This window comes from Piliocolobus tephrosceles, chromosome 5 (genome assembly GCF_002776525.5).
Source record: "Piliocolobus tephrosceles isolate RC106 chromosome 5, ASM277652v3, whole genome shotgun sequence".
Lineage (NCBI taxonomy): Eukaryota > Metazoa > Chordata > Mammalia > Primates > Cercopithecidae > Piliocolobus > Piliocolobus tephrosceles.
In genome coordinates this window covers 62,302,726-62,317,200 of record NC_045438.1, presented here as the reverse complement: position 1 = coordinate 62,317,200, position 14,475 = coordinate 62,302,726, and the positions used below count along the sequence as shown (strand labels likewise).

General features: G+C 41.9%; 1 protein-coding gene across 2 annotated transcripts in view; it reads left to right on the top strand.

The window, feature by feature from the left end:
• Positions 1-1,840, top strand: part of FIG4 (FIG4 phosphoinositide 5-phosphatase) — a 127,541-nt gene extending 125,701 nt beyond the window's left edge. For both annotated transcript variants that reach the window (XM_023206015.3, XM_023206016.2), the window contains exon 23: positions 1,495-1,840. In XM_023206015.3, the coding sequence (XP_023061783.1) occupies positions 1,495-1,672 (178 nt within the window). In that variant the 3' untranslated portion in view covers positions 1,673-1,840. The remainder of the gene's footprint in view (positions 1-1,494) is intronic.
• Positions 1,841-14,475: the final 12,635 nt, after the last annotated feature.

The window sequence follows — 14,475 nt, the reverse complement described above, 5'->3', positions numbered from 1 at the left end:
ACTATACTATCTAGTGTCCAGTGAAATGTTGATATTTCAAATACAGACCCAGCTGGGTCTGAGGTCCAGTTCTGTGTCTGACTGCAGGGAATCTCCACAGGGGTCCCAGCTGACCAAACAATTTGGCATCCAGGGTGCCTTTCTGATTCCTCTGATAGGATGCACCCTAGCAAGGCTGAGATCTCAGCTCAGCAGAATAGATTCTCCAGATTTTCTTTCCCTGTGTTATCTTAGGTGCCCTGTTATGGCCAACCACCCCCATTCTCACAGGGCCAGCCCTGAGCCAAGTGGCAGAGTATGTTGTCCTTGTGCCCCCAAGCCCCTCACAATGCCTTGTTAGCTTACCATCGTCCCCTTTTCATGACCTTCCTGGGCATGCACGTGTGCTTGCACACTCCATACACATACACACTCTGCATCACACCTGACTTTTTGGTTGACTCATCCCTTGAAGGCTTACTTCCTGCTAAGGATGTCAGACACGGAGCTGCATTTTGACAAGGCCTTTCTGGAGACAGTGCCTTCCCCAAGGGGTGGATGGCAATTTTAAGCCTATGGCAGCCTGAGTGGGGTGGGAATGGAGGGATATTTTTGAATAGAGAGATTATTGGGTGCTTTTCAAATTACCCCAGAAAGGAAGGAAGCGGCGGCCTGTTACAGACCCACAGGCCGTCTTCCAAAAGCCAGAGGCCAGATGAGTTGCAGAATTCCGAATTGGCAGTCAGCATAGCAGGGTGGTACATACACCTTATAATAATATCCCCAGCATGATTGGAGGCCATGTCCAATAATTAGACACATTAATATTCACAGGAAGTGGGGGTGATTATTGTCAGCTCATTAGGATGTGCCACAAAATGAGTTTCAGTTGGGTTACATTTTGCCAGCAAAGTCACTTCTGGTTGTTTCAGCTTTTAGGATTTCAGAATTGCGGTAAGAAATTCTGTACCTGTAATTGTTAACAATAGTTCACATTTACTGAGCTCCCAGGTACTATGCTGAGTGAACACTTTATACATATAAATATGCATATAAACTCATTTACTCCTCTTTACAACTGTGTGAGGTAGGCATTCTGATTATCCCTTGCTTCACGGATTTCTACTAAATCTTCCCGTAAAAACCAGTGAGTTCCTATCATGTGCCAAGGAAAAAGAGCAAAAAGTCCATACAGCCTTAGCTAAAGTTGCTCCCAGTCGTGTGAGGGAGACAGATGGGTACGCAGATGTGGGTGTGCACAGGGATGTGGGAACAGAGGAGAGGGGTGTGCCCTGCCTGTGCAATCAGATGAGGCTCCCAGAGGTGTTGGTCTAGCTCTGTCCTCCAGACAGAGAAGAAAACCAGCCGGCAAGGACTGGGGAGGTCATCCCAGCGGCTTATCAAAAGTAAGCCTGCTTATTCAATGCCAGCGACTCTCAAGTGCTTCTGAGACCGCTCCCTGTGGTCCTTCCTTGTTTTCTTTAATGCAGCCCTCTCTTTATTCATCTTTTATAGAACACCCATCTCAGCTTTCTCGCAAGATAACATCTATGAAGTTCAGCCCCCAAAAGTGGACAGAAAATCTACAGAGATCTTCCAAGCCCACATCCAGGCCAGCCAAGGTATCATGCAGCCCCTAGGAAAAGAGGACTCCTCCATGTACCGAGAGTACATCAGGAACCGCTACCTGTGAAAAGAGCACGGGCCCACATGGGGGCCACATCTCGTTAGCTTAGAACCTGTCTTGTCTCATCTTCAAAGGGTAACTTGTCAAATGTCCTTTGCGTCTGAAGCCTTTCCCCTTTTCTGTCACTTGCAAATTCCAAATTATAGCTAATAAAGTAATAACTAGATAATTTGCTGTTGTTGCCTTTCTTTATTTTAGAAATACTTTGTTTACACATGTGGTCAATATACTATCACACCATCACATTCAGAAATTCACAGGTATCTGCTGAGCACCTGCCATGTGCCAGGCACCATGGCAAGGTCTGGGAACATCCCAATAAGCAAAACAGGCCAAAAACTTCCTCTCTTGTGAGGAATGAAGGCAAAGTATTTTTATTATCTTTATCCATGAAAGCAAAGTATTGTTTCCTTATAGTTAACATTTTAACATTTATTCTGGTGGCTTCTATGTTAACTTTGATCAGAACTACATAGATAATCTAACGTAGATTAACTATGTTAATTTTGATTAGAAATTTCATTATTCTAAAAGCCCTTGTTTATAGGAAATAAATGCTGAAATATTTATGGATAAAGGGACAAGATGTCAACAAAGTGCTCTCCAATGGCTCAGGATAAAATGAATGATAAATCAAATGGAGCAAAATATTAATAATTTGTAAATCTAGGTAAAAAGTAAACAGGAGTTCTTTGAGCTACTCGTGCTGCTTTTCTGTAAGTATAAAATTATATCAAGGCTGGGCACAGTGGCTCACGCCTGTAATCCAAGCACTTTGGGATGCTGAGGCCGGGGGATCACCTGAGGTCGGGAATTCAAGACCAGCCTGACCAACATGGAGAAACCCCATATCCACTAAAAATACAAAATTAGCCGGGTGTGGTGGCACGTGCCTCTAATCCCAGCTATTCGGGAGGCTGAGGCAAGAGAATCACTTGAACCTGGGAGGTGGAGGTTGCAGTGAGCCAAGATTGGCCATTGCACTCCAGCCTGGGCAACAAGAGCGAAACTCCGTCACAAAAAAAAAAAAAAAAAAAAAAAATTATATCAAAATCAATCGTTGAAATTGTTATTCCAATTGACTTCCTGTGGCATGCAGCTGCATTACATACTTTGACATTTGGTGTTCAGTCAGGTGTTGACTGATCACAGCACGGGTTTTGTTCTCTGTATAGTCAAACATGAATGTGGACAACTTTCTGCATTTCCTAACAGTTTACCACAAATGATTTGATCTCATTATGTGTATACTTTTGTTACAAACTGTCCCATTCTCCCACCCCATAAACAATTTAGAGAAGAAATCCAAGCCTTCTAATGGGAGAAGGAAAACTAGTCAGCCAAAATGACTTGTAAGCTATCACCAACCCTGACGTGCTGGGACTTCTATGGAAGGTTTTACATTGCAAAGAAAGGTTAAGTCCCCATTTGACAGATATTTTTGATTGATGCCATCATGAAGTAAAGATTAGAGAATGACAAAATAATAGGTAAGAGGAATTTTGTGTTGGCGCAGGTTGAATATCTAACACAATAGCTTGCTGTTGTGTGTGGGAGTGGGATCTCACGTGAATCTTCCCAAGTCAAAGAATAATCCCAAATTGCTGCAGAGGTGCCAATTATAGATCAGACACCGATCTTCATTTTTAAAATTTATTTTTAACATGGCTTCTAGAGGTCCACCTACTTAAGAAAAGGATGAACTTAAAGTTCTTTGAGAAGATCTGAAATCCAGATCTTCTTTCACAACCTCCCTGAGCTTAACTTTCCTTAGCTGTAAAATGAGGATAATAATCCATACTCTATTGGCTTATTGTGGCACTTAAGAGACTCTGCATGTAAAACATGCAGTCATGGTTCCTGGCACATAAATGATGCTGTCAACGGTAGCTGCTGTTGATGATGGCTGTGGTTGTTGGTGGTGACAGTGATGGTGTTCTCAACACCAACACCCTGATATTTTCAATTTAAGGCAGCTGTGTATGTCCTTTTCAGAGTTAACACAATTTTGATGTAACAAGATGGTATCTGAGCTATTAATCTTGACATTCAGATTACTTCAACTTTGGATGTACAAGGAAGGCTTTACAAATTGATGATAGCAAACCAGACATAACATTTAACCTCTAGAAAAAGGTTAATGACCTCAAGGAGCATGTAAACAGTAAATACGTATCTGAAAGTACTAAAAAGCTAATATGTCATGGAAAATATAGAAACTGCTCTTATTTGTAGACCCAAAGGGAAGCAAATATGGTTAAAAGCAGGAGCTTTGCTCTCTATCACTTACTAGTAGCTGTGGGTCTTTGAGCAATCGCCTAGTAGCTCTAATCCTCAATTTTTTCATCTAGTATAGCAAGTTGCTGAGAGAAAGAAGATACCTGTAAAGCACTGGGTGTGGTGTCTAGCACAGCATAAATATTCACTGAAAGATCACTGATCACATGTAATCACCAGCACTTGTTAACCTGGTACCTCAGCGTCATCTCAGAATATATTAATGCTTACCATGTCCTAGTCACTGAAAAAGAAGATGTCCTAGTTCAGCTTGGCATTGTAGATTTTAATTATTTAAATAAGACAACCTAAATGAACCTTGAGACACAGTAGGTCATAAATTGAAATCTCAGCAAATAATGGCCAGATCCCATGAAATAAAATTTTGTTGGTTGTATTATCATACCCAAGGGCAAAGCATTCACGTTGAAATAACAGTGTGAACCTCCTAAGGGTGTGTGCATGTGTGTGTGTGTGTGTGTGTGTGTGTGTGATGGTGGGAGACAGGGCTAGAGGGGCATGCCTCTTAAAGCCACTTAGTATATAAATCTAGCCACCACTATGGAGGAAGTCATATATCATTTTGTCAAACCTGGAGATCCTTCCTTCTTGGTTGAACTTTTCCAGCTTATACACTCCCTGCCATGCTGTTGAGAAGACTGGACACATGTATGGAACAAATGGTTCTGACTTGGAAAATCATTCATTTGTCATGAGGCAAAATTCATAGGATTGTGCTCTGTCCTCAGAGTTTAATCTTAGATTTTGTGGATCCAAATGGAAATCATTTTATGTGAAGTTCGTTTCTCCATAGAAAAGTGACTCCACTTAGAATCCAAATAGACTTTATATTCTTCACTTACATGTGAATAAATTAGATGCCACTTGAAAATGAGATTCCAACTTTAGTCGAAAATTGTCCTGTATCTTATTATATGTTTCACAGTAAAGCTTTTTTCTCCAACTTACTGAGTTTTCTTCTTCCTAGAATTTACCAGATGCTGAATCAGAAGTATTTTCTCCTTTTGGAAAATAATGTGCCTCACGATTGCCCCCACACGTGCCTTTGAGGTTAGCTGGTCGGAATGAGATTGCTTAGAGTGGCCAGAGAAGGCAAAGATGTTCTTGTGTCCCAAACATGCTTTTTCTTGAAATTGTGTTTTGCTCTTTTAAAATCAGTTTAAAGACACATTCTCTTTTTCTGGTTTGGCCCCTAGCATTTTTTATGTATTCTGTTGAGATAAGTATTACTTAAATGAATCTTTATTGAAGGAAAAAGGATCTGTTTTCCTTATTTCAAGATTTATCACCCTCCCTTTGGAAGAGGAAATGGATTATTTTGGAAACTGCATGGTTCTGAGGTGCCCCTAGCATAGGTCAGTTTTTTCTATCTGCATGTGAGCAGCTTTAACAGAATTTTGAGCCTCCCTTTTCTGTTTCAGAAGTTGAGGGTCATTTGCTAATAAAGAACAATAAGCTGTAATTTCACTCTTGCTACCCATACACAGAATTGTTGTGGGTTCATTTCTTCAGTACGTTCGAGGAAACTGCAGTGTAATTGCAATCCAATTGGTAAATAAAAATTGTTGTCTTAATTGATCCTCCGTGGGTTGAAGATTTTTTTCACAAGGAAAATTACAAAACTAAACCACTTGCCTTAGTTTATAGAGAAAGAGAAGGGCCAGGAAATCGGATTTGCTAAACTAGGTAGCAACCAAGATTCTGGTTGAAAGCCAGGGAAATGTGGCATGGATAATGAGAGAGAGGAATCTTAAATGCTGTTGCCTCAATGTTAGTTGCAGAGATAAGGTAAATGCTTTCACTTGGATTTTCTTTTCTGCTAAGAAGCAAGTAAGTCCAGCACTCCTCTAACATCATCATTTTTCCTTTTAAGATGGGAATTATAATTTGAAAACAAAGTTCTCTTCTCTTGGTCCTCTCCCTAACCCCCAGTCATTGTGTCTTAGAGATGATTAGGCTGGTGATTAAATTTCCCATCTGGTCCCAAGCTGGCAGAATACCTAACACAGGTGCATCCCAAAGATCCTGCACTCTGGGAACAATGGTATCCTGCCTCACCTGTGGTTACAATAGCTGGATAGTTCTCTGGGTGGTTGGTTTCCTATGGGGAAGGGGCGCATAATTAAATTTGTATGCGAGCAACTTTGGCTCATGTTAAAAGAAGACATTTCTGGAAGTGTGTTGGGGAAAGAAGGTTTGTATGTGTGCCTGGCAGCTACCCTTAGTAGCTCAAGTGTGTATCTCCTGTCTTTTCTAGCACATCCATTTTTTGAGGGGGTTGCCCCAACAACCAAGTGCCCTCCCTTTGACCTAGAGTCATTAGGTCAGGGCAGGAGAGTGAAATTTCTGCTCCTCTCTTTCCTCTTCCTTTTTTGGAATACTCTTCCTTTACCTGAGGAGCTCACTGCATAGAGGAAAGACAGATGTATAAGCAATGAGATATGGTTTGGCTGTGTTCCCACCCAAATCTTGAATTGTAACTTCCATAATTCCCATGTGTTGTGGGAGGGAGTTTAATCCCTCTGTTGTTGTCAGAGTTTAATCTTAGATTTTGTGGATCCAAATGGAAATCATTTTATGTGAAGTTCCATTTGGGAGGGACCCAGTGGGAGGTAATTGAATCATGAGGGAGGGTCTTTCCCGTGCTGTTCTCATGATAGTGAATAAGTCTCACAAGATCTGATGGTTTTATAAAGGGGAGTTCCCTGCACATGGTGGGGGAACAGGTCTTGCCTGTTGCCATGTAAGATGTGACTTTGCTCCTCCTTTGCCTTCCGCCGTGATTGCAAGGCCTCCCCAGCCATGTGGAACTGTGAGTCCATTAAACCTCTTTTTCTTTATAAATTACCCAGTCTCCAGTATGTCTTCATTAGCAGCATGAGAACAGACTAATACACAGTCTAGTCTAGTCTAATACAAAATGACTTCCCAGAATCATCAGCTCTGCACAAAGCTACCAGGGTGTAACTTACTTTGTAGGGTAATGAAGGAAAATTTTACTAAATTTGGTTTTAAGAGAACAAGTAGAAACTTGACACATAGGGGTAGTAGAGATGGCATTCAAAAGAACAGTGGAAATAAGGAGGGTAGCCTATTTGGAGGTGATATGGTTTGGCTGTGTCCCCACCCAAATCTCAACTTGAATCTTATCTCCCAGAATTCCTATGAGTTGTGGGAGGGACCCAGGGGTAGGTAATTGAATCATGGGGGCCAGTCTTTCCCATGCTATTCTCCTGATAGTGAATAAGTCTCACAAGATCTGATGGGTTTATCAGAGGTTTCTGCTTTTGCTTCTTCCTCATTTCTTCTTGCCACTGCCATGTAAGAAGTGACTTTCGTCTCCTGCCATGATTCCAAGGCCTCCCTAGCCATGTGGAGGTGTAAGTTCAATTAAACCTCTTTTTCTTCCCAGTCTCAGGTATGTCTTTATCAGCAGCATGAAAATGGACTAATACAGTAAATTGGTACCAGTAGAGTGGGGCATTGCTGAAAAGATACCCAGAAATGTGGAAGCAACTTTGGAACTGGGTGACAGGCAGAGATTGAAACAGTTTGGAGGGCTCAGAAGACAGGAAATTGTGGGAAAGTTTGGAACTTCCTAGAGACTTGTTTAATGACTTTGCCCAAGATGCTGATAGCGATATGGACAATAAAATCCAGGCTGAGGTGGTCTCAGATGGAGATGAGGAACTTGTTGGGAACTGGAGCAAAGGTGACTCTTGTTATGTTTTAGCAAAGAGACTGGAGGCGTTTTGCCCCTGCTCTAGAGATTTGTGGAACTTTGAACTTGAGAGAGATGATTTAAAGTATCTGGCAGAAGAAATTTCTAAGCAACAGAGCATTTAAGAGGTGACTTGGATGCTATTAAAGGCATTTACTTTTATAAGGTAAGCAGAGCATAAACGTTTGGAGTATTTGCAGCCAGACTATGTGATAGAAAAGAAAAACCCATTTTCTGGTAAGAAATTAAAGCCAGCTGCAGAAATTTGCATAAGTAGCAAGGAGCCTAATGTTAATCCCCAAGACCATGGAGAAAATGTCTCCAGGGCATGTCAGAGACCTTCATGGGAGCCCCTCCCATCACAGGCCCAGAGGCCTAGGAGGAAAAGTTGGTTTCATGGGCTGGACCCAGGGTCCCTTTGCTGAGTGCAGCCTAGGGACTTGGTGCCATGTGTCCCAGCCTCTCCAGCCATGGCTGAAAGGGGCCAATGTACACCTTGGGCTGTTGCTTCAGAGGGTGGAAGCCCCAAGCCTTGGCAGCTTCCATGTGGTGGTGAGCCTGTGGGTGCACAAAAGTCATGAATTGAGGTTTGGGAACCTCTGTTTAGATTTCAGAATATGTATGGAAACACTTGGATGCCCAGGCAAAAGTTTGCTGCCGGGGCAGGGCCCTCATGGAGAACCTCCGCTAGGGCAGTGCGGAAGGGAAATGTGGAGTCGGAGCCTCCACACAGAGTCTCTACTGGGGCAGTGCCTAATGGAGCTGTGAAAAGAGTGCTACCATCCTCCAGACCCCAGAATGGAAGATCCACCCACAGCTTGCACTGTGCACCTGGAAAAGCCATAGACACTCAACACTAGCCTGTGAGAGTAGCCAGGAGGGCAAGACCATGGGAACCCATCCCTTGAATCAGCATGACCTGGATGTGAGATTTGGCATCAAAGGAGATCATACTGGAGCTTTAAAATTTGACTGCCTCACTGGATTTCAGACTCACATGGGCCCTGTAACCCCTTCCTTTTGGCCAATTTCTCCCATTTGGAACAACTGTATTTACTCAATACCTAGATACACTCCCATTGTATCTAGGAAGTAACTAGCTTGCTTTGATTTTACAGGCTTATAGGCAGAAGGGACTCACCTTGTCTCAGATGAGACTTTAGACTCTGGACTTTTGTGTTAATGCTGAAATGAGTTAAGACTTTGGGGGACTGTTGGGAAGGCATGATTGCTTTTGAAATGTGAGGACATGAGATTTGGAGGGGCCAGCGGTAGAATGATATGGTTTGGCTGTGTCCCCACCCAAATCTCAACTTGACTTGTATCTCCCAGAATTCCCACGTGTTGTGGGAGGGACCGAAGGGGAGGTAATTGAATGATCTTTTCCATGCTAGTCTGATGATAGTGAGTAAGTCTCACGAGATCTGATGGGTTTATCAGGGGTTTCTGCTTTTGCTTCTTCCTCATTTCCTCTTGCTGCTGCCATGTCAGAAGTGCCTTTCACCCACCACCATGATTCTGAGACCTCCTCAGCCATGTCTAACTGTAAGTCCAGTTAAATCTCTTTTTCTTCCCAGTCTCAGGTATGTCTTTATCAACAGTGTGAAAACAGACTAATACAGGGGGCCTGAAAGTCATCAGATATTTCTGGACATGAGAGTGGCAGTGGAAGGGGAGGGTGGTGATGGGAAGGGAAAGGTCAGGAAATAATGATAGAAAGATAGGTCTGGTGTGATTGTGAAGGGCTTGGTATGCTAACTCAGTGTTTCTCAAGTGGGGCTCTCAGAACTCCATTACAAACGTAAAAATTGTTGAAGACCCCTGAAGTGCTTTTGTTTACATGGGTTCTATCTATCGGTATACCACATTTAGAAATTGAAACTAATGACTTTTAAAATATTTATTAATTTTAAAAGAACCATAATAAACTCATCATGCTGACAAAAATAGCATATTTTTTATGAAAAATAACTTTTCCAAAACAAAAAGATTAACAAAGACTGGCATTGTTTTACATTTTCAAATCTTTTTAACATCTGGCTTAATGGAAGATAGCTGTATTCTTGCATTTTCTTCTATATTCAGTCTGTTTTGATATGTTGTTTTGGTTGAAGCACATGAAGAAAATCCATCTTTACACAGATAAGAAGTCGGAGAAAGGAGGAAAGAATATTTAAAGAGCCTTTTGGCTGGGCACAGTGGCTCATGCCTGTAATCCCAGCACCTTGTGAGACTGACGTGGGTAGATCACAAGGTCAGGAGATCAAGACCATCCTGGTCAACATGATGAAACCCCGTCCCTACTAAAAATACAAAAATTAGCTGGGCGTGGTGGTGTGGGCCTGTAGTCCCAGCTACTCGGTAGGCTGAGGCAGGAGAATTGCTTGAACCTGGGAGGCGGAGGTTGCAGCGAGCTGAGATTGCGCCACTGCACTTCAGCCTGGTGACAGAGCGAGACTGTGTTTCAAAAAAAAAAATTGCATTTTTAGATAATTGTGAATATTCTTTCTTAATACACTAAACTCAACAAGCAATAGATTCTTAAAGGTCAGTTGCATTATGATATCTGAAACTATCAATGAACTTTTCAGTGTGAGACATTAAAATCCATTGATTAATTTTGAAATTAGATTGGCTCTTCTACCCATGCGTGACTTTGTAACACCATGCACTGATAATTTGGAAAATAATGGTTCACTGAGTCACTGGTGGATCTTCCAAATGTTGACACATTCATTTACATCCAATATATCTTGTAGAAAAGCTTTTAAGCATTGGGAAGCTGCCAAACTCATAGTGGTGAATACAAGTTTTCCAAAACTCTAATGTTTGTTTGAAAAGCTCACATTTTATCACTGGCAACAAATATTGAGAGTTTTCCTCGTAATGATAGGCAGGCTTACTTTGTTCACTTTCAAGCAAAAGACTGCCAAATACCCAAGTCTGAATAACTATAGTTTGTCTCACAATTGTTCTTTCAAGTAAAAATAGTCTTCCATGAACAAGTGGCTAGTAGCTCACAACTCAAACGGTTGCAGTATTCCTTAAGGCAAGCATTACACGTGGGTGTGCAGCCTGAAGTGCTTTTGGCATACTTCCCATCATATCACATAGAATATTTAAGAAGACTATACTCAAGGGTAGAGGTTTAATAAAATTGATTTTTACTGCTTCATCAAGGACATTCTGACTTGAGAAGCAGCCATTTCTTGAGAGTGTGTGGTGGTGAGACCCACTATACCACCATTACGCTCTCACATCCCTGCCTTGATTGGTGCTGACTCCAGCAGTCGTGCCTTCACTGCTTTTGCACCATTAGTGCAAATGTCAACACAATGAAAAAGGCATATAACATTTTGGTATCATTCTACAAATAGCTCTGACCTGGCAGACCGCCTGCATGGGTCTCAGGAATTCCCCTGAGTTTACGAGCCACATTTTGAGAACCTCTATGCTAAGGGATTACAGGCTCAGGTTGCTAACTTGTAGACAGTTGGGACCCATGGAGGATCTCAAAGAGAGTGCCTCGGTCAGACACTCTCCTCTGGGTGCTCACAGCACTTCGGATCTTACAGCACTTATCACACTTCTGTAACAGTGGTGTTTATGTGTCTATCTCCCAAGAAAACTGAGCATCTTGAGAGCAGAGACTAATTCACACACATCCTCTCCCAAGCCCAGAGCCCACTTAGCCGGCACTCAAGAAATGCTGTTGAGTGAGTGCCCTGAGGATGACTCCAGCAGCACTGTGACTCTGGAAACTCAGGGCCAGAAGGAGATTTCAGTCATCCTCTTGCCTTTGAGTGTCTAATCCATTTAGAAAGATGTTAACTCATTCCTGGTTCAAAAGATGTCCAAGGAAGATGTAACTGCACCTTCCTTAATCTCTGTCTTTCCAACCTGTGGCATACCTCTTTCTACCACTACCCAGGACTGTTCTGCATACAGACTACATGCCTTGTCTTTCCTGAGAGAAGAGATTTCTGTAAATATAGAATTCACTCTTATCACATCCAAGACAATCAACTAGTGCAGAACCTTAACTTTGTTGGACTTGGTCATTGAAATACAATAAAAATTATATTAACAAGGTTGAAAATTCTTGACAATGTATTTTTATCTCATTTATTTACTTTTGAAGGTTTGATAGCAGAGAAAGATAATCTATAGTTTATAGCAGAGAAAGATAATCTATAGATTATATTTCTTACGTTTGTGGATTCAGAGGGTTCACCTACAGTTTGGTTACATTGATATATTGCATAGTGATGAAGTCTGGACCTTTAGTGGGGCCATCACCCTAATAGTGTGCATTGTACCCATAAAGTAATTTCTTATCTTTCACGTCTGTAGATTATATTAACATGTTTTTAAATTTTACTATTTACTTAATTGTGGAGAATTATGAATTACGGTGTAACTCTCCACTTCCAGACTAGCTACAGAGGCCTGGTTTTTTGCAAGATACGTGGGTGACAATTTTGTTAAATTTGGTTCTGCCTTAATAAAATCCAACGACTCTGAAAAAGAAATTTGAGAAAAGATACCACATGTTGGCAAATCACGTGTGATAGAAAAGAACTCTTATGAATCGCTCTTCCCTAATTATGAAGTCATCTTTAATTCAGTTCAATAAAACATTTAATTTTGTCTGTATCTTCAGAGAGAGAAATTCACAGGTCAGCTTGTTCACAGAAAACATTTAGTAAATGGAAGTATATGACCTTTTGAATCATTGTTTCAGGTCAATTAAACTTGTGTAAAAATCCATTTTATCTTTTCCTCATGAAATCTTTGAGGATAGAATTAAATCAGATGTTTCTATAAATCTTCTGAGAGTCTTCTGCATTTAAAAAATGTGAATGTCTATTCAGGAAACTCAAATTATTACATGTATAAAGGACTCCTATTTTACATCCTTACTAGGGTAAGTTTTTTAAAAATTAGTTTTAACAAAATCAACTTGCTGGAGGTTGGCAGCCATGGTGAGGGCCTCTTTTGGATCTACTCCTGGATCAGAACTGGCTGCAAGTAGAAGTGCCCTATATGGGGGCATTTCTATCTGTGGGGGACTTCATGCACCCTGGGGGTTAGGACCAATCTAGGGCTCTATGAAAGCTACTTTTTTCTTTAAAAGTGGCACTAATCTCCTTCTGCCCTGGGATATAAATTTTTTATTCACAATCCTGGCCCTAGGAAAGGGGAGCAATTTCAAAAGTTTCCAGTTGACCTTCCCCACTCTGAGAGGTGTTGAACTGCAGTCCAAGGGTCTAATGTGGACGTTACTCTTAACTGCAGTGTATCAGTTCCAACTATATACTCAAGTCTGGGGAAAATGACCACACAGGCCCAAGGGGCCCATGGTGTGCTGGACTGTGGCCGGGATTCCATTTATTACCTGGCCCCTGTGAGTCCTCCTTCTAGCAGTGGGGCCATGATGACATTTTGCATCCCCAACTGTCCATGTCAACCCAGACCCTGTCTAATAATTGGTTAAAGCACAGGGATTGAGAGAGAACCTGAGTTCAAGTCCCTGGTCCTGCACTTGGTGAACAAGGGACTTCAAGTAATGTTCAACCTCTGTCGGCCTCATTTTCTGTTTCTATTAAATGGCCTGGGATATGACTTTTAGAATACTTTGAATCCCATTTGGATTTTATGAAGATTAAATGAGACACTTTATGTGAGGAGTTTAGAATTATTCCTGGCCCATAATAGCACGCATTTTTATATGCTAGTATTCCTAAAAACTAAAGGCCATTTGAGATTCTCCAGCTGGAGTTTACTTTGCTGAAAGTCTGAGAAATCTACAAAAATTAGACAGTCTTCCATATCTCAGCACCTAGCTCTGCTCTGGTTTAGAGCTAAAGACTAGAAGAAGCATAGTGGAGAGGGGGTGAGAGGCCAAGGAAGGCTACTGATGTCAAGAGAGGTTTTGACCACAAAACTAACAAGCAAGATGGCTGAGGGGCACTTTTCAGAGAGGCCCCGTGACTCTCATACATGACCCTAGGTGTCAGTAAACTCCTGGTGATGAGCAGTACCTGTGTATTGCAATGCACCTCACTCCTGGGACATATCTCCAAGGAAAGCAGGGCCTAGAATGGTTCTTTCAACTATGCAAGGAGGCCCAACCCCTTTGCTGGACTGGAAAATAGTTGCTAAAAGAAGGACACAAAGCTGCTAAGACTGGGATTTCAAACAATCTTAGGGGCTCAGAAGGGCAGCCTAAACTGGAGACACCCTGACTTTGGGAGGAGGATATGGTTGGGTGGCCTGACTCACCTGCATGTAGCCAAGTGGAGAATTCTTATTTACCATAATTGCAGGATGGCAGGTTCTCACGAGGACAATGATTAGAGGAAGAAAGGTGCGTGCAGTGGGAAGATCACATGTTGCAGGCATGGAGTGCATGACCAGCGAGGCCTGGTGGGGAAGAAGCCAGGGGGAGCATCCTGGCGAGAGGAGTCCCATAGTGGGAGATAGTAAAGAGAGAGGGAGATGTGAGATGAAAGTGAGAGAGCTGTCTGAAAAGGATGGTCAAGAACCGGGTCTGAAATGGGATTTGACTAGTTTTTTAGTATGGATGTGTATTTGTTTACATAAATATATTTATTTGACTATATTAATTTAACTAACTGAGTTGACATGTATTAAACGGATAGTCACAGATCCAGGGCCATGTACAGCCCCGATTCTACTCCATGTAGGGGCCTTAAGGACTATATCTGGCAGACGGGATTGCTCTGGCCCCCATAACAATGAACAGCTGTAAGACAGTGCCAGCCAC